Source organism: Aptenodytes patagonicus, chromosome 1, assembly GCF_965638725.1.
Source record: "Aptenodytes patagonicus chromosome 1, bAptPat1.pri.cur, whole genome shotgun sequence".
NCBI lineage: Eukaryota > Metazoa > Chordata > Aves > Sphenisciformes > Spheniscidae > Aptenodytes > Aptenodytes patagonicus.
Genome location: NC_134949.1, coordinates 167,157,752 through 167,180,927, shown reverse-complemented (window position 1 = coordinate 167,180,927; position 23,176 = coordinate 167,157,752). Strand labels below are relative to the sequence as shown.

Here is a 23,176-nt window from a genome sequence, read left to right as displayed (position 1 = left end):
AATGAAATACCTTTCGAGACTAACTATGTTGATACGTAACAAAGTATTCCTACACCCCTTTCCACAAACAAACAAAAAAGTGAAAGCATATAGGGTGGAGGGGGAGAAAGGGGACTGTCTCTTATCACAGCATTATGGGTTCACTGTCTAGAAGTACTTATCTGGGGTTCCCCCCCCCCCCTTTTTTTTTAAAGGAAAAGAATTTTAAACAAACAGGAATTTTGTTTCAGAAACATAATTGGAAAAAGCAGAGTTATCCAGCATTTCACTGCCAGGATAAGCTGTTTTGGAAAAATCTTTGATGAGTAATGGCAACATACGAGTTTCATGCTCTGCTACAGAAAGTGACAGTAAACCTTATGTCATAAGCAAAAGATGATTTTACTGTCATTTGATGAAAAGTTTTGAAGACTTCCTAATATTAACTGTACTGGTGAGTAACAACCTTTAGTTACCGTAACATGGTACTTGAGTCAAACGTGATGGATCCAAAACCGATGTCTTAACTAATAACCTAAATTGCCTTTATTGACAAGGAATATGAAACATGCCCTAGAAGTGTCTGCATCTCATCTCATACTTAAGCTGCAAAAAGCCATTTTTTTTGATCAAGCTTTCATCTTTCCCCAGTCTCAGGGACAAATCTGAAATAAAAACCAGAGCACACAGTGAGAAAAGTAACTACTTTTTTTTCTTTTAATATAGATGTAGTACAGCATGTTTAATTACAGCAGGACAGTGCTTCCAGTTAAATAAAATTAAAAACCTTTATTTTCCCCAAATATAAAATTACTAAATTAATGTCTTAAAAGAATAAGAATATGGAAAAAGCTTTAAATTATACCACCATTTACCACAGTAACTATGATCACCAATTACATACTCCATTGCTTTGGCAAAAAAGTTTTTTTCTTTTAATAACTGCATATAAACCTAACATAGCAAAGACTGTATACATCTTTATATTGCACTTACTTATATACAGGAATAAATGAACTGTAAAGTCTGCATATACTTGGAATGAGCAAATTTTCACAATAAACTGAAAGCAGAAGAATAAGAGCTGGTATGAATATTAGAAAATGCTTAGAAATGTAATACATTTATGTACAGACTGTACGGACTGTATTAACAAACAATATGTACATAACAATTTACTACTCTTGATATTTTAGTATAACTCAGTGTTCATTAATACAGACCTTTGGTTGTATTTAGTTGTTTAATAAGATCTAAGCTCACATACCTCCAAAATGCAACAAGGTATAAAATAAAGCACAACAAATTGCCAAATGGTACAAAAACTACTATTGTCAGTTCCATTAAACCCAAAAAACTAGTGTCTCTGTCTAGCCCCAAAATAGTTCTTGTACTTGGAATCAATCTCTGTGCGCCATACACAAAAAGAACACCTGAATGTTACATATCTGCAAAATTACATCCCACAACACTTTTTTGTAATGTGCAATTAATTTTAATAATACTTTCTAATGAAAAAGAGAAATTAACTTCAGCTTTATAATTTTCCAACACGCACCTCTGCAATGACATTGTGAATACTTTTAAATGTTACCAGCAAGATTAGAAAAATATCTGTGCGCCTCCCTCGCTCTAAAAGACTATTACCAGTAACTGCTATTTGCTAAGTGTGCTCAGACATTCGTATGAATTATGCAGCTTGCACCTGCCCAACATTTAGCTTCAAAATCATCCTGAGTTTGCACACAATGAAGCAAATCCACATACTTAAAAAAAAAAAAAACAAAACCAAACACTAACATACTTTCCTTTACAAAACAATCATGCAACTGAAGAAGAACTGGGCATCCCATGAACTGTTGTGCTTGTTGGAGTTCCACTTATGGCGTTGAAAATGTGTAGCGAATTAGGCATAACACTGGCCTTTTCTTCAACAGGAGTAATCTTAAAACGGAAAACATGTATTTACCAAAATGTTACAAAATGACACAAGCACGTACAAAACAGCTAACCAATTTCATGATGTGCTGCTCATCAACTCAACTTTTTAGTACTTTCTCAATTGCACAGGACTTCTTTTTGGGGATGGTTACTCTTTTCAGCCATCCTCTACTAAATTTAGGAGGGCAGTAGTTACTTCTCCAACATCAGTTCTCCTAATTTAGGTATTACATGGTCCTCTCTAGAGGAAGCTTGAATAGCTTCTCTCATTTCTCTTGTTAACTTTCAAAGGGAGTTTCACAAGGACAACAGGCTTCCTTTTTGCCTGTTTTTGTTTGGGGTTTTTTGTTTTGTTTTTGTTTTTTCAACTTAGAGGTATGATTTGAGCATTTCTTATCAAAAGCTATTGAAGCACCAAAAAGACTTCATTCTTAACAGCTATATATTTACTGATGCTAAGATTAGAAATATTGGAAAGAAAGGATTTATATAAAGATGAGACAAACTAAGAGCAGAAGTAAAGAAAACTAATTACCATCCCATCTGATCATATTGGCAAGCAGCAGAGGAGAAAAAAGAAAAATCTGTTAAGATTCTTTTCTATATGTTTCAGAACAAAATTTTTGCAATTTTTAAAAATCCACACTATTGTAAGACAGCTAATAGTTTTTTTTTTCAATGACATTGGAACAAACATTGTGAGAAGCTCTTTTCCAAATACAGTGATAGGTAGGCACACAAAGGTGACACTTTCAAAGATTTCCATGAAGAGCCTCATGATTCTAAGCCTTCAGGGAAGCAATCAATCTAATTTAAAAAACAAAAACAAAAAACCAGCAACCCAACAACAGCATGTTTTAATTATTTACAACTAATTACAGTTATATAAAAAGAACACAGTGGTAGGCTAATAGTACATGTTACTGCAGTCAGTGCTGTACTTTCATATTCTATTCACGCTATCTTATAGGCAAACACTAATATAGTTGTTTGCCCCTTCTTCTCTTTGTTTACTTTTAGACAATGTGATTTACTCCTGAAGTTTCAGGCATTACATGCTTTTTCTTATGGTCAATCTTTGGAAACTCACACACCTGAGCATTTTTTAAATATATATGTCTTGCACTGAGTTCAAAGTATTTTTTCTTGTGTACAAACTGTCATTATATCCTTTTACTTTTTCCTATGCCAGGCGAATATTAATCTTTCATTTATTATCCTTATCATTAAACTATTTGACCAAAACATTTTCCTCTCTCTTCTGAAGGGGTCTTCTGTACAGCTGTCTCATTCTCTCATATACCTCATTCATCTTAATCAGCTGTCCCATCAGTTATTCTCCTTTCTAAAACCCTCCACTGCTTTCTGCTTTTCAATACATCACATTGAAATACAGTCAAACTGTCTCATTTTTGTCAGCTAAGCAATCTCTTTTCCTGTTCCAGGGATCTTTCAAAACTGTTTTCCTCTACACGCATATCTGAAAGACACTGGCTTTTTAAAAAAAAAAAAAAACCCACCACATGGATTCTGACAAAATAGCAACACTCCCTACAAACCTTGTTTCACAATATTCTCTGTCATTGGTGGTTAAAAAAAAAGACAGTTTTGTGGTAAGCTGTGATAGTATAACAAAAGAATAAGAGAATGAAAATAAAACCTGTGCACTTGCTGTATTCTTGTGCTTCACCATAATTATATCATAGCACAGAGCTACTCATAGCACAGTACCTGAGGAAACCACATCAGGAAATAATGGAGAGCAAGAAAACGTGTGAAGTGAACTTTGGACACTTGACACATTTTCGAACAGAAAAAAAATCGCCGTAACATTTTTGGATACCATCTAAGCAAGGGTAGAACAAAGGCAAATCTTTCTTAGATAAGCCTATGGATAAGCTGTTATACCGGCAAGCTGACTAGCTTTTTGAGTAAGTATTTCTTGGATAATAATAGAGTAATTCAGAGATCTCAAAAACTAGTAAATGGGTAAAGTCATTGTACATCTAAAGGATGCAATCCTGAAAAAAAACCTGGAAGATTAACAGAACATTTAAATATCAGCTAGACTGAATGCCTCAGGTAGGTCTCAAGTTTGATTTTTCTTGTACAATTTGATTTCTGAGTAAAGCTTATAGTTTTTGTATGGACAAGAAAAACTCAGAGCTCCTCTTTGTGCCAACTGGTTATCCAGACTAGGATGCATTTGTTCCTAGACTAAGAAACGTTGCTATTATGGTCATACATCTAAGAAAGTGTCACAGACATGTATTTGTAAGGTAAAATATTATCAGAAAACACAGGTATTTCTTGTGGGCCAGAAATACCAGTTTTGAGGGTTAAATCCATGAGCCACTCTATGGCTCTGGGAAAAGATTACACAAATAACAGTGGATGAAAGAAAAGGAACCTGAAGGGATGAATACGATGAATAAAAATGTCAAGGAGGCAGGGATCAAGCATGAATCTTCAGCCCTTCCTGTCCTCCTGGAAATAATATCCTTGTCTCTGAAGTCAGGAGACATTTCTACCATAGATCCCAGATGCAAGGTCCTACATCTCACTCCACAAGAGTTCTGGTTTTCCTTTTCTCATATCTCCAGCTTGTCTGTAGTGGATTCCCCTCAAGAAAATGTGTTGGAATACCTCTTGAAAGATGCTTAACTCTTTGTTGCAAAAGTAAATGCTTACACCTCCGAAATCCGAATAAAAAGTGCTAAGCTTGCAGATCAAATTCCCCTACAGTTACCAGGAAGTATAGACTAAAATGAACTTTTTGGGTCACTGAATAGAGACCCCTGTAACTACTACACATGTATGAAGTATAAATGACATATATATTCATGTCATTAAATTTGTTTTATCTTTACTATAGTCTTCCTCTTCTACAAAAAAATAGGCTGGTGCCAACTAGATTTACTTTCTTAACGAAGACGACTTAATTCTGAAGGTCAAGAAAGCCTCTGCAGAAAATTCACGAAGAGAAAAAAAATGAGAAAGTTCCACAATTCCGTGATATGCTTATACTCCAATAAAGGGGGGGGGGGGGAAGAAACAATCTTTTTATGTAAAGTATTACATACACTTTTCCTAGCGGGTTCACATTACAGCTACATTCTGAATGCTGGTACGTATAATTTAATTTCAGCACATACTTGTTCATGCATTATTTCAGAAAGCTCTTTTGCCATTTCTCTGTAGTTGGCCTTCATTTCTTCTTGATATTCCAACTGATCTTCCTTTATAAGTCGTTCATTTACACCCAGAGCATGCCCACAAGCTTCAACAAATTGCCTGATTTAGATAAAAATAATAAAAAAAAGATCTCAATCAGGAATACAAAATCCAAAACATTAATTCAAAATGCCAGCTTGAAGTATGTTTTTAATACAGTCAGAACACTATAAAAGTTAAAAGTTTAAAAAAAATTCTTATGATATCAGTCTTGAAAAAAAGTCTTTTTTTTTAAAAAAAAACCCATACCTAAAAACTTCCTTTAGTAGCTTTACTTTATTGTCTGGATATCTTTTGGTGTTTGTATCATCTAAGAAAGCTCTTGCATATGCTAACGGACCAGCATTAACCTAAAAAGAACAAGAATTACAAAATAAAGTCAGTTCTCTGACATATTGTTTTAGCAATAACAGATACTACAGTGTCTGTCTGATTTGCTTTTCTTAGAACTCATTGATTTAAAAAAACCTGGACTTATGAAATCAGAAGACTGCTGGAGTTGGAACATAAAAGCTGGAGAGGTCTCTACAGCACTCTTGTATGAACCTGTCCTGGCACAAAGAAACCACTTCGATGATGTGGCAAAGTAACTGCTGATAGTGCCAATCTGTGATCTCTGTTTATGAAATTAGGGTGGGAAAATGAGGAAAATGAGCTAAATCTACTACTGTTTGGTCTGCTTATCTATTGAAAACACTCCTCCAAGCTGAAAATTCTTCAATAATTAGCAGAAATTTAATTGTGCTATTACGGCACCTACATGAAAAGTGGATTCAACAATTTCTTACTCAGCCCTATTATTCTTTTATATTAATAGCAAGAGCCCCTCCCTTCTCATCCCAAATGCTAGCTTGACAACTTCCTGATTCTGGAACCTTGGTTTGGTTTTTTTTTTTATTTGCTCTTGAACATGACAGCAGTTCATTTCAGATAACTGTGTTTACTGTTCCTTTGATTTGAATCAGTTAAATATTCAAAGAGCAGCACTTTTGTCATTGCATTCTTAAGACCCTTACCATATTGATTTGTACATGCTACAACTGCTTTATGTACTCTATTTTGGCGAATCTGATGGTTTCTTTATACATTCAGTTCTTGCTTGCCTTAGCACAGTGAGATTTTCTACTATTACCCTCCTCCTATATTTTGGCACTCCCTCTTCATCTCCATAGGGATCTGACCAAAATACAAAAGCAATAAAGACCATGTTGAACCTACTGGGAGCAGACCTACATCTAGGCAAAATATGTTCATTCATCCTCACATGGGAAGTCACTATTTTATGGTAGTTTCAGCTTTACACCAAAACCTGGTGGGGCTTAGACCACCACAGATTCCAGAGATGAATCTTAATCCTTCATGTAACTGTCCATGATCAGTGTTTATATGAAGTACTTTTATTGCTTTTCCTATTCTGGAAATAACTGCAAACAGTGAGCTTATTTCTAATTCAGGACATTCTTGAATATACAGAACAGAAACTAATGATAAAATGCCACATATACAATTTTTCAGGGACAGAAGCAAGCAAAATAGCTGAATGGAAAAGTATATGGTCTTACCTGAACACTGACACTTCCTTGTAGCTTCAGCTGCAATTTGATCATATCTACTTCAGCTGAAGAGCAAAGCTGCCTAAGTTCTGCAACTTTTTTACTCATTTCATCAATGGCTACTTCAATTGGGTTTAAGTCAGTATGGTGCTGGTACATTACTGGAATGCGCTTTTTCACGTATGGGAAACAATGTATAGCTATGGATGGAAACAAGTTTAATATAGTTAGAAAAAAGTTTTTGAATAAGGCGTTTGGATAGAATTTTATGCTAAAATCTCATTGTGATGTAATGAGTTGCCCAATTTAATAACACATTATATAATTAGAAATACTACCAAATATACAGGGAAACAAAATATTGAAAATATAAATATGCATGGCTTTACATGTATTACAGCAAAGAAACATCATTGTCATTACTGCTACTAATAATAACCAAGAAATAAACCATTGGAACTTAATTCATATAAGAACTGTAAAAAGAATTGCTTATCATCCACATATCTCAAAAAGGAGAAGAATCAAAAATAGCAAAGCTGTATTTTTTATTTCCTCACAAGTATAAGCTATGGACAGCTTACACAATAAAGTCATTTATTTAAGTTGCTTTTACCGCTATATTAAGACAGTGATACAGAAGCTCACACTTAACAGAGACAAAACACAAAATAGTCTTTTTCTAAGAACAAGGAAAGCTAGACTCCAGATTCACAATTCTTGAAGCTTAAGGAAAAAAACAAAAGAATTATTTCAGGATTATCCCTTGAAGAAACCCATCTGAAAACCAGTTTGGCTAAAAATATGGAAAGTATTTTAGTTGATAGCTGTAAAGGACTTTAAGTAAGTGAAATGGAAAAACCCATAGAGAACGGAGTTAGACCATTTGAATTAATGCTTCCAGTCAAAGCCCAACTTGTTATTTCACAAATTTAGATTTACATGTTATACAGAAACATCGCCAAACAAACCGTAACTTTTAATTATCTCCCTTAAAAGCATTATAGAATGTTTTGTATCACTAAACATCTTTAAAGTTTGAGCCTATGGGGAGATAGATGGGCACTCTCTCTCCCTTCTAAAGCTAACAAATGAGAAACTAAAGCACAGTGATTAGTCCAAAGTCACAACTGAACAGAGGCTGGAAATCAAACCAGAACCTGCCTTCAGGCTCTTTCAGCTGCTTTTAGACAAAAGAACCAACGCTGCTGCATTCAACAGGTCCACAAACTGAAAGAATGCTGAAAAACCCCACACCCAAACCAGCAAGCATAATACCACCGTTCTTCAATGTTTTATAGCAAAGAGAGGTGAGCACACGGAAGGGCAAAGGGAGAGATGCAGACATTCCATTGTTAAAAAAAAACCAAAATGATTTAAAAGTGAAGGGTAGTTAGAACATAGTCAAATATAAGATTTTACTCTCTTTTTCCAATGCTTAGCAGCTAAGAAATCACACAATGATATACATATTCTCAGATGGTCATTTATAAGTGTTTGCATATCATTTATTTTCAAGCATGTACTAATTTTGAAAGGTTGTTTTGTCTAACAGTATTTTGGTATACTTTGCAATTCTTGTCACCTCCAACAGTCATGTGTGAAATCTTCTAAAGGATTTTTTCTGACAAAATACACAACATATAGAAAAACCTAGTATCAAGAATTAAGTATGAAAAACAAAAGAGCAGTTTTCATTTAAAGGAGATTTCCATTCAGTTAGTACCTGTCAAAATAGTCCGTCGCTTACACTGTTCTTCTACTCCTCCTTGTCTTTTACCAGCTTGAGTAAAAGGCATCTCAAACATAAAGCGACGAATGTTATGAGTCCTTTCAAAATCTGTTTTTCTTTCTTGCAACTCCTTTTCTTCAAAGTATGGAATTACATGTGTAACTTGAATATATGCATATTTTGAATCTAAATCCTTAGGATTTACCTTAAAAACATGACAAAAAAAAATCAAATAGCTACATTGTGAATAAAGTGGATTTAATTGGAGTCACACAACTTTCAGAAAATAAATTTGGTCTCCCAATCTGTAAATTACTGAAAACACAGGAAACATTAATGCTCTCACAGGGATGCTCTGCATTCAATTTCTAACTATTAGGAAGACAACACAGCTAGATGCATTGCAACATGTTGTGGTTTGTTTGTTTGTTTTTGTAAGCACTCATTATCGGTAATTGCTATATGCAGAACTGCAAACAAAAACATAATGCAGAGTTATACCCATGATTAACACTGGAAGGCAGCACAGGTACAGAAAACCCAGAAAGAAATACTTGTCCTCCATGACAACTGATACAATAGTAGATTGGAGACCAAAAATTGCTAGTGATAAAAAAAGTTAATAATTAAAAATAAAACCCTGCACTGTAAATAGTTCAGATATCACCTTCAGAAGGCATGCCTCCCAACCTGTCTGTCTCAACTCTGACACCCTATGAGGGTCCTAAAGAATATACTGGTCGGAGCAGGGCAAATTGAAGGCTTCACTATTCAGTTCATTTTGTTTCTAGAACTGGATGAGTAAGAGTCTCATGGACTGGCAGATCTTTGATTTGGTAAAAGCAGCAACTAGTCTCCAGTACCAAGAGATAAGGCTTCCTAAGTCTGCCCAGCAGGGTCCCCAAATGGACCAAGGATTTTTTTTTTTTTGTAAATTCCCCCAACCACGGGATAAAGAGGGCACCCTAAATCTGCGCATCTTTCTAAAAGTGGTTGCCTACCATTTTAGTCCCACGTCAAATATTCATGTTATCTCTGCCTGTCTCTGAGCCATTTCACTTCTATAAACTGAATGGGAAAAGCAACAATGCAAACAGACAGATGAAGTCACCAGGTAAGTCCTGGAGCAAACTGGGAACAGAGCTAAGGTCTCCCTGCTGTTATCCATTTTTATTGGAACATGCTGCTTGGTTGTTTTTTTTTTTTTAAATCTGCAATGTTTTCAAGATTATTGGACTGGAACTTAAGTGGTAATTTATGTACTCATTCTGATACAGCTGATAGAAAATGTTCCCTACAAATGCTGACAAACACATGCATCATAATTAATTGTAAAGAATTCAGGAGAGTATACTGGAAGAGCTGTGAAAAACTGAGATTACAATATAAATCTCTTGCCTTCCATGTCATGAAATCTAGCCCTTGCATAAGTCCTCCGCTCCTTTTAAAGTTCCAATATTGAAAAGCCCACCCATTGCTGCACTTTGAGGCCGAGAAGCACAGAACTTTGTGATCTTACTGGTAGAATCGAAGAAGAGACAGGAAATTATAATAAGAGAAAATCACCATAAATTCTGAGTCCAAACAAAAGTTAAAAATTGGCTGAGGAAGGGAATGAAAGGACTGCAGAGAGGCATCTTGTGCCGTACGTGTTATTCTCAGCGTACAGGATACTGTAGCCCTCTTCAGTTCACCGGTTTTGGAGCCTTCAGTTACAAAGGAAAGCATGTCCTATGACAAATCTAGATTTAACCAAATGACACTGTGTGAGCATATTTTTTCTACAGTTTAAGTGTTTATAAAATTGAACAGGCTCAGACACATAGGCAAAGGATAACAAGAACAACTGATAGAGTTAAAATATTATTTACATATGGTACTTTTCTCAGACAGAGGGGTCTGTTTCTTACTTCAGAAGAAAGTTTGGACTCTGCTCTCGACGTGCAGAAAAGGGAAAAACTTCCAAAGAATGACAGTGCATGAACTGGCAAGAAATATAGCTAAGGAAAACACAGGATATGATCATAATCCAAATTTGTTCTACGATACAATTATTATTTTGAGAGGTAACACTATGGAAATTAAGCTTTTCTGTTGTTCTTAAAGGTAAACTTAATAGGAGATGGTATTTCTCTGATGCCCTTTAACCGGTAGAGTTTTTAGACACATATGTTTGTGTACCAAATGAGTAACAGAGAGTGATCCCACAGTATTTCGAGTGGATTAGTGGAAGTAATATATTAGAATTTTTTAGAGAGAATAAAGATCATACTTTGCCAGAATCCTGAATCATTTTGACATTTTCAGATCCAAATTTGTCAGAGTAGAGTTTTTGGAGTCTTTGGGAAATTTCTGAGAGAGGCGTGAGTTTAGGCTCTTTATAGATATATTCCTTTCCATCTTCATCCTCAAAGAATCCCTGTAAAAAATGAAGTAATCAAAATCTTGGGAAAAAAAAACCACATAGGGCAATGATTAAGATGAAAGTAATGTGTGTGATTCAAAGCAAATATAAACATTTAACATCAGGATTCAAGCAAACGTAAATAAAGAGAAATTAAAATCTAAATAAAAAAAGGTTTCCTAAGAGAATAAAAAACCCAGAAAAACATAATTATCTACTACAGAATGAGTGAGAGATAATGGAAACACAGTTAAAATTTTAAAGGTTTGTTGTAATTTTATGGCGTGCCAAGCCTTTGAGATAGCTTTTCTTCACTTTTATTTAAAAGTGAACTTTCAGCACTGTTTCACTTGCCAAAACAGAAATCTTGTTGACCAACAGGACTATCTGATTCACAAGTGAGTATTTTGGCAATGGTTTACGTAAAAATAATCTGAAAAATTTCTTTATGTAGTAATATAAAAGTTAATTCCAGAAAATGAAATTTAATTTATGTAAAAATCTTCATTTTATGTTGTACTATATTGGCATATACTACTTTATTTTTATTACATAAAGCATTTGTTTTAAAACCATAACTAAATGCAATATAGAGTACATGGAAAGTGAAACAGGTCATTGGTTTAAAACAACAAGCCGCGTCTGAGTTCATGTTTGAAATCAGAAAATAAATATTTTTGTCATAAACGAAACAGACAAAATAGAAAAACACAACATATCATGTATAAACACAGGCTAGATTGACGAAAATACCCACATCAAACTAAGGTGAAATGCAGTAGTTTTTACTGCATTGCTTGCTTTGTAAGCAGTTACTGTAATTACCTCAACATCTGTTTCACTGTCTGTAAACTGGTATTGCTATAAAGTTATAAAAGACAACAGAATACATGTGAAGTTATACTGCTCAGAGTATTTTACAATTCTCCATGCTCAGCTGAACAATTAGCAACTGGGCTATGCATGTAGGAAGTGTATTACTTGATACTGCGTGATACCATACTGATACGTATGCATTCTAGACATACATTAGAGGATGTGAAGCTGTCCGATACACAGCCAGAACTTTTGTTCATTGAAGCATGCAATATTGATGCAGAGAAACGAGTGATTTGTTCTCTAAATGGAACTTAATGTTATTTTTTTTAATTGCAATGGCTATTAATGCATACCAATCTAAGAAGCAGCCTTGCAAACCACACTGTAGCACTACAGACATTAAGTCAATACATTGCTAAGAACCGACATTATAGAAAACTTACCGCTGCCTTAAGGTAGTAAATAAAAGAAGAAAAAGAAAAAAAAAAGCAAAAAATTTACTGAGGAAAATAAGGAAGAATTGTATTGGAATTGATAAATGCTTTAAACTAAATTATTGATAGTGTTTAATTATTTCTTACAGACCATATTTCTTGTGCTTTTTATGTCATGGTATCAATATAGATGATGAAATAATACACCTTGTAAAATAAATTCAGGTTTTTCTTACTGCATAGAGCAGACAAATGAAAGTTAAATAACACTCACCTGTCCAAAGAACGCTACCCTGAAATAAGTTCCCAGCAGTCTCTTGCCTGTATGCATAACTTCTGTTACTTTACTGTATGCTCGATGAAGAGTGTCATATAAATGAGCAAGCCTCTAAAAATAAAAGAAAACAACCATGGGGCAAAAGAATAATGTAGAACTTTCCTATTTTAAAACAACAATGAACGATGTCCTTGTAGTTAATAACTAAAACCATTGTTTTATTGAACAGTAGTAATAGGTTTAGCACTTGCATCACAATGACAATATGTAAGTTTAATTTTTAATTATTTATATTTAGGGAAAAACATTTTTAATTATTTAAAATTAAAACAAAAATTTTAACACCTTGATATTTCAGTTACAATTGTAATACTCTTGTTCTGTGAAGTGCAACGTGTCATGCAGTTAGACTAGAAAAATTAGGGGTTTTTTTACTTGTTCAAATTTACTTATGATGAATTTAGTACCTCAAAATCTCTCCGTTTCTCATAAATGGGAATTATAAGTTTATATATGTCAGCAATGAGTTCATAGCGTTCTGCCTTCCAGAGTCCATCAGCACACTGCTCCAACAATTCCATCAGCACATCCTAGATTTGGATAGACATTTGAAAAAGTAAAACAATTCAGTACTCATGAAAAGCACGGCAAATAATTATACCTAAGTCCCTTCCTTCAGTTTTTCATAATTCTTTATTTTCCATGCATTTAATTTCTTCTACTTCAATAAGCATAAAAAACCCTAAGATAAACATTATTACTTTGCTCCAGTTTTCATAAATTTAAAATTACCTGGCTATCTCCATTAACACAGTTATAAAAAACAATTTTACAGATACTATGGAACAGCTTATAGCTCCTGTGATGAAGCTGTCACGGCTTGAGTGTGACAGAGCCACAGTCAAGAAGCCCATTCGCATCCACATACCCTAACAGATCTCAGTCCTCTTCAAACATGTGTGAAGCTCCAAGAATCTCCACGAGAATCCAAGTCAGAGACTGAGAGGTGTCAGAAGACATGACATTTCTACTTCTTGAGAGCTTCTGGTACCACTCTTGCATTGCAGTGGTGAAGCCAGAAGCTGGAAATAACTCCTTTTATCCTTAGAAGGGATCCACTGATACTCTATTCCCTTCCTCCCTTTGGTAGAGGACTAAGACAGCATTAAAGACGTCACTAAGAAAAGCCAGCTTTAATACTGAGAGCAAAAAAAGACTGAAAAATGCTACCCTTATCCTTGTGCTGCAACAGACCCTAAAACATCTCCTTTCCCCCAGTCGTTATAGGGTTGTATAGACTTCCTGGTATCTCCACTCTCAGCAACCAGGTGGTAAAAACTGAAAGATCAGTGTCACTGCTGGACCACAAGGGCTGTCCATAAACACTGTTTTTTGACAAGAGCCTTATCTCAGACACCAGAGGGCATCCGAATGCAGCAAAGCTGTAAAATTCTGTTTGCACGCAGGAAAAAAAAAAAATAGAGAGCAAACGCTTCATGTGGGAGAGCTGTTAGGAGGGAGGAAAAGAACACAACATTTCTGGGCCACCTGTCTCAGTGCTCATCCATCCTCATAGGAAGAGTTTTTTTCCATATATCCAATCAGAGTTTCCCTTGTAACCTGTGAGAACAGCCTCTTACTCTTTTATGGCGCACCTCTTAGAAGAGTCTGATTATTCTTCCACTAACCACCTTAGGAGCTGGACTCTTTCCAGTTTGTTGATATCTCTCTTGACTTTGGGGGGGGGCAGCGCTGGGCACAAGATTACAGCTGGGGCACCACAAATGCCAAGTAGAAGGGGGAAAACCCACTTCCCTCCACTTCTTGACTCTATGCTCTTTCTAATACAACCCTGCAGGCAGCTGGCCTCCGTTGCCACAATGCTACACTGCCGATTCCCATTCAACCTCTTGCCCACTAGAACTCCCAGATCTTTCTGCAGAGCTGCTGCCCAGCCAGTCCGTCCCCAGCCCCTACTGAGACGTTGGGTGATTTTTTCGCAGATGCAAGGTTTGCACTTGTCTTTGTAGAACTTTGAGAGGCTTCGGTGTTCCTTCAGTTTGAGGTCCCTCTAAATGGCAGCCCTGCCCTCGGCATATCAGTTACTCCCCCTCCATTTAGTTTCATCCACAAACTTGATGATATACTGTATCCCATGACCTAGATTGCTAATGAAGATGTTAAAGAATATCAGTCTGAGTATCCCTGAAGAATACCAGCCTTCACCACCATACTTAAAGTATCTTGTATGTTTGGGTAAATACCTATTTCTGCTTTTCATAAAGTGCTTTAATATATTGAATTACACTGCACGTTGATCACTTACAAGAGCTGTAATACCATCTGAGCTGTGAAGCTCTTCCATTTACCAATCTGCAAGTTAGAATAATTTCTCTCATGGAAAGTCATAGCTAACAAGAGACCAGAAAAAAACAAATAGGAAGGTAGAGATTGACTTAGTATGGGTGGTGGAGCTGTGTTCTGGCAGAGTTTATTCTGGAAAAAACCCAACAAATCTGAATGAAATTGTTTCCAGCCTTAATCTGCATGGAATCTGGCACCTGCCACAGGCCTGTTAGCCATAGCTCAGATCTCTCACACATGGACTGCTTACAGCACAGTCTAGCATGGAAAGGATATCAGGTTCCAGGCTTTTACGTTCCTATTTCTGACACCCAGAAGATTTTTAGTTCTGCAAGGAGAATTTGACTTGTGCTGCTGAATAGGCTGTCTGGGTAAACATCTGTTTTAATGAAACGCACACAGTAACTTTGTTTAAAAAAAAAAAAAAAAAAATTGTTTTTCCAACTGGCTAGTTTAGGAAATGAGTCACAGTAACCCTGGCCTGAGAGAGAATTCTTTTAAAATGAGAATTAAATAGAGAATTTTAAAAATTTCAATTTTTTAAAAGAGAAAATGCCTACAGTCTTAAGACAAATTTCACTTAATTAGGAAGACTTTATATATACAAACTGGAGAATATAAAAGATGTTTTGCCCCTTTTAGAAACATGGAGGGATCCCCCTGACCCCCCATACTTATAATTACTCTTTTGGAGATTTAACTCTAAAGTAACTGGCATCCAGGGAAATCCCAAGTTTTAAAGAAAGAAATTCCACATGACTCTTGTTACCACGTATAGGAAGAATTCCCATCAGAGCATCATTTTGCTCAGTAGTAGTAAAGTACAGCTTGAAAGATCTGTTTCTGCTTTCTGCACCCAATTGATCTGTCATATGATTTTTTTTTCTTAGACTAATACAGTTTTGCTTACATAAGAACATACTGAGGAAACACTCCATATATGAATATGTTCCTATTCATGAAGCAATCAGACTACCTGTTTTGAAGTACTTCTGTAAAATACTAGTCATGTTAATTTATCCATGATTTTTAGTCTATTAAAAACCAAACAGTTCTTCCCTATTATTACTCTTCCTGGGGTGAACTATAAGTAGTTATCTGAAAAATAGTAACTTTTTTCAATATTTAATCAGTTAGGGTACTACATGGTTAAGTTTAAAAAGGGTTGCATGCAGGGAAAAATGAAGTTTGGCAAGCTTTGATCCTTTTGCAAGCTCCACAGGCTTATAATTTCACTCTTGGCTTACTTCCGTTCCATGGAAATACTGAGAGATGGAAATAAATTTGCGTAAGGTTCAATGACCCAGAAAAAGCAGTATATTCTTTTTGCAGGGACTGACTAATGAGAAAAAGAGTAAAGACATTCCAATTTAAAAAATACAAAAGAATTTAGCTCTGACAAATGGTTTGTCAGGTAGACACTGACAACAATTTCTAACAAAAGTTTCCATCAGCAGTAGTCCCTAGAAACCCAGCTCTTGGCTCACTTAGAGCAGCTTACATTTTGCTTTGACTAACATGCTAAATTCCATGCTGGTTCAGGAGAATCAGTGATTTAAAGAATATAGTACATAAATTCAAAAAAGCAACCTGATATTGGGTGTCTTTGGAAAGAAAAAGCACTGTATTTCTCATTCCAAGTAATTCCGACTCCTGCCTTCCCAGAAAAAGGCAAGTCAACAATTTTTGTCTTAATCTGTTAGCATAGCCACAATTTGCACAGTCAAATAATTTTGTCATACACCTTCACCATATACAAACTAAAACACAAAAGAAAAATATTTTTTGTTGTACAATTATGCTTACACACCAGGGATTTTTCCAACACAGCTAATGCAAGTAGTGGTCTGTCCCTTCCTCCCCCACCTATACTGGCAAATACATAGTGTAGACATAGCCCTTCATGAGCAAGATTATTCATGATCTTTTCATATAGGCTTCTTAATAGTAAAATTTACTGTAAACCCAGCACAGATGGATCAGCAAAGACACAAGGAGTGAAACTTAAGCCAGAAAAAAACCCCATTGACGCAAGTCTGGTGTCAGTAAACCCACTTTCATTGTTATGGCACATTTGCTTAGGGAAACTGTAAACCAGTAAAAACCAGCGAACACATTTTCATGATTGCTGGTGTAGTAACAATCTAAATCAAAGTCAGTTTTAAAAATACCAGATCTCGTTAACTCTAATAAATAAGCCACATTAGTGTTCATCTTGTCAACTAGCTTAAAAACCCATTTTGCTTACTTTTATTCCCATAGTGGTGTTAAGTTGATGTGCTAGTGCTTTATTTAAAATATATGTATATAGTAAATTCTCTAAAGGTGGGACAGCTCACAGAATTTTTTAATTTCCGTTTTAGGATAAGAATAGTGGCTAAGAAAACAATTATAATATCCATCATGTTAGTCAGCCTCCGGACTGAAACACAAAACTTGGAAAAAACAAACAGCACTTCAATGTGCATCAATTCTAATACTCTTATGTTTACTTACTTCATTGAAGTGAACATCTTGCATTCCAACATCTTCCATCATTGAAGCCTCTTCATCTATATTAGGTGTGATTACTCTGAAAGCAGTACAACCTTGTCTAAACATCCCTGTCATTGAAAAATAGACAAATTTACTTTTCTCCACCAGGATAACATTAGGCCATTTTGTGATGCTGGGTAAGGCAGAAGCCATATTTAAATACACTTACCACCAAATTAATAAATAATAAAAAAAAAATCCAGCCTCCCACTGCATGACTAAATTACCAGACTTCACATTACTGTGTAAGTATAAATAGGTTTTAAAAAACCCACAAATGTTAGTATCTGGACTCTTACCTAAATAAGTAGTGTCTGAATCTTCCTATTTTATCTTAAACCTGTGTCTAATCTACCCCACCCTAAGTCTAAGGTAATCAAGGTAAGTTTTACAGTATTTAATTAAAACTGGTGTGAAGTCATGCTGGAACTGTGTACACTAACAGGCCCTGACATATCAGCTTCCCCAGTTTGAACAACATGAATGGACTGACATCAACCACACAAAATGATCAAAGGATGGCAAACCAGATTATTCAGCTGTAGATACAGGAAGTCAGTCTAACAAGCAAGAAAAACACCCCAGCAATCTAACTTCCTTTACTGAAATAAGTGTTTAACAAAAGTGGGTTTTAGAACGTTCTAACATGAAACCTACCTCTTTTACCCATTCTGTTTAGCTCTTTTTTATTGTATCAGATTGCTGAACTAAGAAATCAGGATTTTTGGCCAAAACCTGTATTAATTAAAGCCTCAAGAGCAATCAGTAAATACTACAGAAACACAAGGACTTGCACATATTTATTTCACAGCTCATTCCTACAAAGATTCTTTCTGCTCGGGTGAGAGTCTGACCACCAGAGGTTTTATTGAATGATTGCCTCAAATGCATGGTTCTGCTGTGCTCCTGCAAATACCACAGGTAGAAGTTCAACCCTCTATACTACTGAGAGGAAATAACTTTTATATGACAGTAGACAAAAATAGCAGATCATCCAAAGGAATCGCAAATTAATACAGATTATCGCTAGTTATCAGTTAGTTGTTATCCAAGAGGACATAGTAACTTTGACAAGCAACTTAGTTTCAGATTTGGTCCCAGAGAAGCTTCTGAAGTCATTGGGGCAGAGGGGATAGCCTATACACTACACAAGTATCTGGCAAGAGGCACAAAAGGAACAGAGGAAAGGCATCTTGTAGACCCATGACTTTGCTTCATTTTGAACTGTCATGCAAAGGCAAAGCTAAAAAGCTGTGAACATCAATCTGTCTGCCTATAAGAACAAAACACGAGCTCAACTTCATAGTCAGTCTTAACAGATTTCTGAAATTTTCTTCTAGAGATCTATTTTTCTTAATAAAAGCCATATAATCTCTTATTTTCTCAAAACCCTGACTGGGAACTCTTCTGATCGTATGGATGAAAGACAGTTTTCTACCCTTATCTCAAGGGTCATCAGAAACCCGCTTTTACAGACAGCTGCTAGCACAGAACACCGAGACAGGTGAAGCGTTCTGAGCACTATTATCACTGACTCAGCATCTGAAAATTTGTATGAATTTATTTTGACTTCTCTGGCAATGCCAGGTTTCCCTATGTGCAGTGAGAGACTACTTGCTGAACAAGAATATTCACTTGTAAGTTTGCTTTAGAAAGTGTCTGACTTCAGCTATTAGCAGCTGTGGTGTAAAATTAAAATTTTTACTTTCCTAAAAATTTTATTTTACCTTCATCTGAAATGCTGCCCCTTAGATATGCAAGTATAGGTCTTAAATATTTGTATGCTATCCCGTTAGGTCAGAATTTTTTCCTCAGTGAACACTGAAAAGCTTGCAACTTCCTCAGGGAAACCATTGCTTTTCCTAAACTATAATGAAAAAATATAAACATTCAAGTAAGATTTTGAAATCATACCTTTTCGTGTGAGATATTCTGCAACCAGTGCTGCTACATGGACATAGCACATTGCCGCCTAAAACAGAAATAGTAACAATCTTATGAAATTCAATGATGTCATGCAATGTGATTTACTTTCAGATGGAACAAACTTCCAGAAAGAGACAGAATTCATTATGTATGCCAATAAAATACTTACATCAAGACATATAAAAATCCCCACTCCCAACTCTCCTTTTTGCTAGAATTAAATATTTTAACAGCACAGTAAAATTAGATAGCTTTCTTTTTTCAAACAAAAAAATTGTGATTTGTCGATTTTAAGAACATCAGGAGTTTTTTAGTAAGCAGTCTGGAATAGAATCAAGCTAATTCTGTAAAGGCAACTGGAGAGGAATTCAAGGAGTGGCTTTAAGTGTTTTAAAATATCTTTGTTATCAGTTGCCAAGTAGAAGGTCTGCGTCTTCCATGGTTTGCATTGAGCATTCCTGGCTTAGCAGCGTGTCAGCTACAGTAGTTAAACATATACCTTACATTAGTAATCAGAAACGATTCACAGATATACTTGGGTAGGACAAAAACTTATCAACCATTCAAACTAGTCTACTAACAATTCAAAATTTATTAAAAATGTTTATTATATTACACACTAACAACTACATATAGTACATTCTGTTTAAAGAAAGATAAGCTTAAGCTTATTATGAAGCTAAAACTAGTTTGATTTTTTTCTCTTACCTCTGAAAGATCTCCATTTTTAACATGGATCCTTGCCATGCTGTCTAACCACGTCTTCCTTAGTTCAGGTGTACTAGCATAAGATTTTGCCAAACTGTACTGCAGGTCTACAAGCATTTCTGGATCATTCTCATGCTCCTTCATCTGAGCTGTAGCCATCAGTACTGTACGAATCCGTTTTGTTAAATCCTTAACATCAGAAGGGAATGTAGTGTGCTAAAACATGGAAAAGTTAGGTTAACTACTATCTTTTCCTATTCTTTGCATAATAAAAAGTTGAAACATAATTGCAAGAAGATGCTATGAAAGAGTTTTCAAGCATTCTTCTACAGTATGGAAAGAAGAATAAAAACAGACCTTTATAATCCTGTCATTATTGGCACAATTATTGATGATGGAAAGAGACTGCTGAAATCTAGTTCCTCCAATTCCAACAACATCAGCAATTAACTGGCTTACTGAAATAATGACCTTGACAGAAATAAATGACTTGTTAGTGCATATTTCATTAAATACCCTTGAGACATACCTATGAAGCAATTACAAAGGAAGTTTTGTTCTTTTTAATTGAAAGATTATTCCCTTAAGTACAATTGTATTTAGGTTTTTTTTTCAAAGTTACTTGTACAATAACATAGGCAAGAAAAAACAGGCTTGTGTAAATTTAATGTACATGCATCCTCTCCTGTAAAGACTGACTGCTAGGTGAACCAGCCAGAGGTCATAAAAGTAGTAAACTATTGTTCCCAGCTTTGTCAGAACACACAATTTTCTATGTGTTTGTTTTATCTTAGACTTTTACATGCTTGTTGCTGCATTCTTTTCTTCTTCAGACGTAACAGGGTATGCCATTTAACAATCAAAATAACATCTACAAAACAGAACATTTGCTACTGACAAATAAAAGTTATTTCCTACGAAACACAGGGCCATCCAATTGTTTCTAAGTATTTCCTTATACTGAACATACTTTTATTGCCATCTTCTTACTCTTAGAATAGTACCAGCCTTGCTTGAACCCAAAATAATTTCTTTTGTGTCTTTATTGAGCGGGCTTTGCACACTGGTATGCAACTGTGCATGTACAAATACAATATTTAAAAAATGAAAAATAAAGAAATTATACTAACTTGCAGATGTGTCCTAACAAAAGACTTCTTCCCTGTGTAATCAAAATTATTTCTCATTAAGAAGTACAGTAACTGTGAAGCTTCAGTACGAATTGAACTCAGTTTGGAATTACAATACTTCAAAATTTCATAGCACAGTGCAGAACACATATCAGCTCTACCTTCATAAAATGTAGAAGGAAACTGAGGAAAAAGTAGAAAAGAAAAAAGTTATTCATTAAAACTAGCTTCAGTTCTTGATAAAATAAGCATGTCAAGAAAAATACAAATATATTAATATTCCCAAACTATGGAAAAAATAGACAGTTATAGTAGTTCATGAAACAAAACGATTTTTACAGCAATTCAAAAGGACAAGTATTCCATACTGTTGGGATCAGATCAGTCCTTATTCACCAATTTTAATTTGGGATTTTAGTTCTTAAATTTTTACATAGTATATTGTTAACTAAAGAACTGGATAAATACTTGAAAATTAATTATTTTTAAACTTCTTACCTTAAAAATAAGTGCCCTTAAAGCAATGAAGACATTTTTCAATGCTGTTTCAGACTGATTCTTTTGAAGGAAGCAGAGGTATACATCAAATACTTTCTTCATCAGTGGATTATGCCCGTGATCAGTCAGTAGTTGATTCTTTAAATTGATAGTGAAAATTTAGGAGTTTTGTACAATGATACATTTATACTATTCTAAGAACATAGATCATCCAAAAGGAGGAAATGTAAAAAAAAAAAAATTATACAACCTGCATAGTATTACCAGGATGTTTAATAATACAAACATATCTGAATTTTAATTAGATATTTCTAACACTTCATTAATCTTGCTTATAAAGAAAGTGTTGGCTTCCGAATACACTTATAGAACACAATTGTTTTTAACAGCTGTTAATTAAATTCACTACTATTAACAGTTCTTTGAGAGGCACACTCAAAGTATTAACACACTTTGGTTACACTGGCTTTAGCAGCTCAGACAGTGGAATTTTCTCATAGCAGTACCTCCTACTACAATGCTCTCAAAACCACCCCCCCCAAACCAAACCCCCATCCACTCACCATTTTTCATTACTGTCCTAGAACTGAAACTGAAAGGGCTCTTAAGGATGAAGACATTAGTTACTTTTCAGAGTTTTACCTGCATCAATATTCCAAAGCTCATTCTGAGGCATGCAATATGCAGGGTTACTCTTGATTTCTGTATCACCAACAGCTGCCTTCCATCCAAACTTTTTTTTTTAAATCTGATCTCCTCCAATTTCTCTAGCACAGGTACCGTCTGTGCATCTACTTTTAACAGTTCATATTGCTTCTGTTTTGTTCTGGGGACCTGTTTTCTCCCTTTGTCCACTGAGCATATGCACTAGGTTCCTATGGGACTCTAGGACGAAACGACGAGGTCTCTCCTCTTACGAAACACCAAAATAGGTTAATCAATTCAGGGACTGCTCAATCCAGTCCAGGGAGTCCAGAACTGAGAGGACCATGTTAAGTATTGCTCCCTCTGACTCCACTGGCCCTCCAACACGATTCTACTAGGTCTTGCATGTTCTGCAACTCCCCCCTGCACACTCCACTCTTCCTTGTCATTACTATATACAGGCATCCAAACGGTATGCTGCAAGGCTGCTCCATTACTATCTCAAGTAAGTTTTAAGGTAATATTAACTCAAAGAATCTAGTTTAACAAATTTTTTAAAGATTCTTGAGGCCCAGTATAGACCTGGGCTCTTGTAGCATGCCTTAAGCTCTCTCAAATATGGAAGAGATGTCTAACTGCAGATGTCTCCTTTTCTATTCATGGAGATGCAAAAGAAATTCTTCAGGCTAAAGAAATTCAGCACAGCCCTAGGCATTTCAGGTGTTCCTCAATATTAAAAAAATGAAGGAGGCAGTCCTCCATTAAAAGCCATTCTGATACTGTGACTTGCAGACCAGAAGACCTCAGTGTGGTTTCAAGTTTTGTGGATGAATAGATACAAATGCTTGCAGGAGACCAAAGATCTCCAAATGCTGCGCAGTGAAGCCACAGGCAGGTCACTTTAGAGGAAGCTAGACGTAAATGGTTGGATATAAGCCAGTCAGCCTATTTGGTCATAGGAAAAAGTTTTATCTCTTGGAACAGTATACAGATTTCT

General features: G+C 35.4%; 1 protein-coding gene across 16 annotated transcripts in view; it reads right to left on the bottom strand.

Annotated features, from left to right (window-relative positions):
* Window positions 1-672: 672 nt before the first annotated feature.
* Window positions 673-23,176, bottom strand: part of DOCK9 (dedicator of cytokinesis 9) — a 136,724-nt gene continuing 114,220 nt past the window's right edge. For 13 of the 16 annotated variants that reach the window (XM_076361714.1, XM_076361756.1, XM_076361797.1 and 10 more), the window contains 14 exons: window positions 21,535-21,672; window positions 21,037-21,219; window positions 20,264-20,377; window positions 19,907-20,122; window positions 19,187-19,244; window positions 17,234-17,340; window positions 12,841-12,963; window positions 12,371-12,484; window positions 10,712-10,858; window positions 8,434-8,644; window positions 6,717-6,907; window positions 5,404-5,504; window positions 5,076-5,214; window positions 673-1,923 (listed from right to left, as the gene is read on the bottom strand). In XM_076361714.1, coding sequence (XP_076217829.1) covers window positions 1,801-1,923; window positions 5,076-5,214; window positions 5,404-5,504; window positions 6,717-6,907; window positions 8,434-8,644; window positions 10,712-10,858; window positions 12,371-12,484; window positions 12,841-12,963; window positions 17,234-17,340; window positions 19,187-19,244; window positions 19,907-20,122; window positions 20,264-20,377; window positions 21,037-21,219; window positions 21,535-21,672 — 1,965 coding nt within the window. In that variant the 3' untranslated portion in view covers window positions 673-1,800. Of the gene's footprint in view, window positions 1,924-5,075; window positions 5,215-5,403; window positions 5,505-6,716; window positions 6,908-8,433; window positions 8,645-10,711; window positions 10,859-11,668; window positions 11,705-12,364; window positions 12,485-12,840; window positions 12,964-17,233; window positions 17,341-19,186; window positions 19,245-19,906; window positions 20,123-20,263; window positions 20,378-21,036; window positions 21,220-21,534; window positions 21,673-23,176 lie in introns of all 16 variants that reach the window. The other 3 variants (XM_076361823.1, XM_076361832.1, XM_076361816.1) reach the window with 2 other exon arrangements.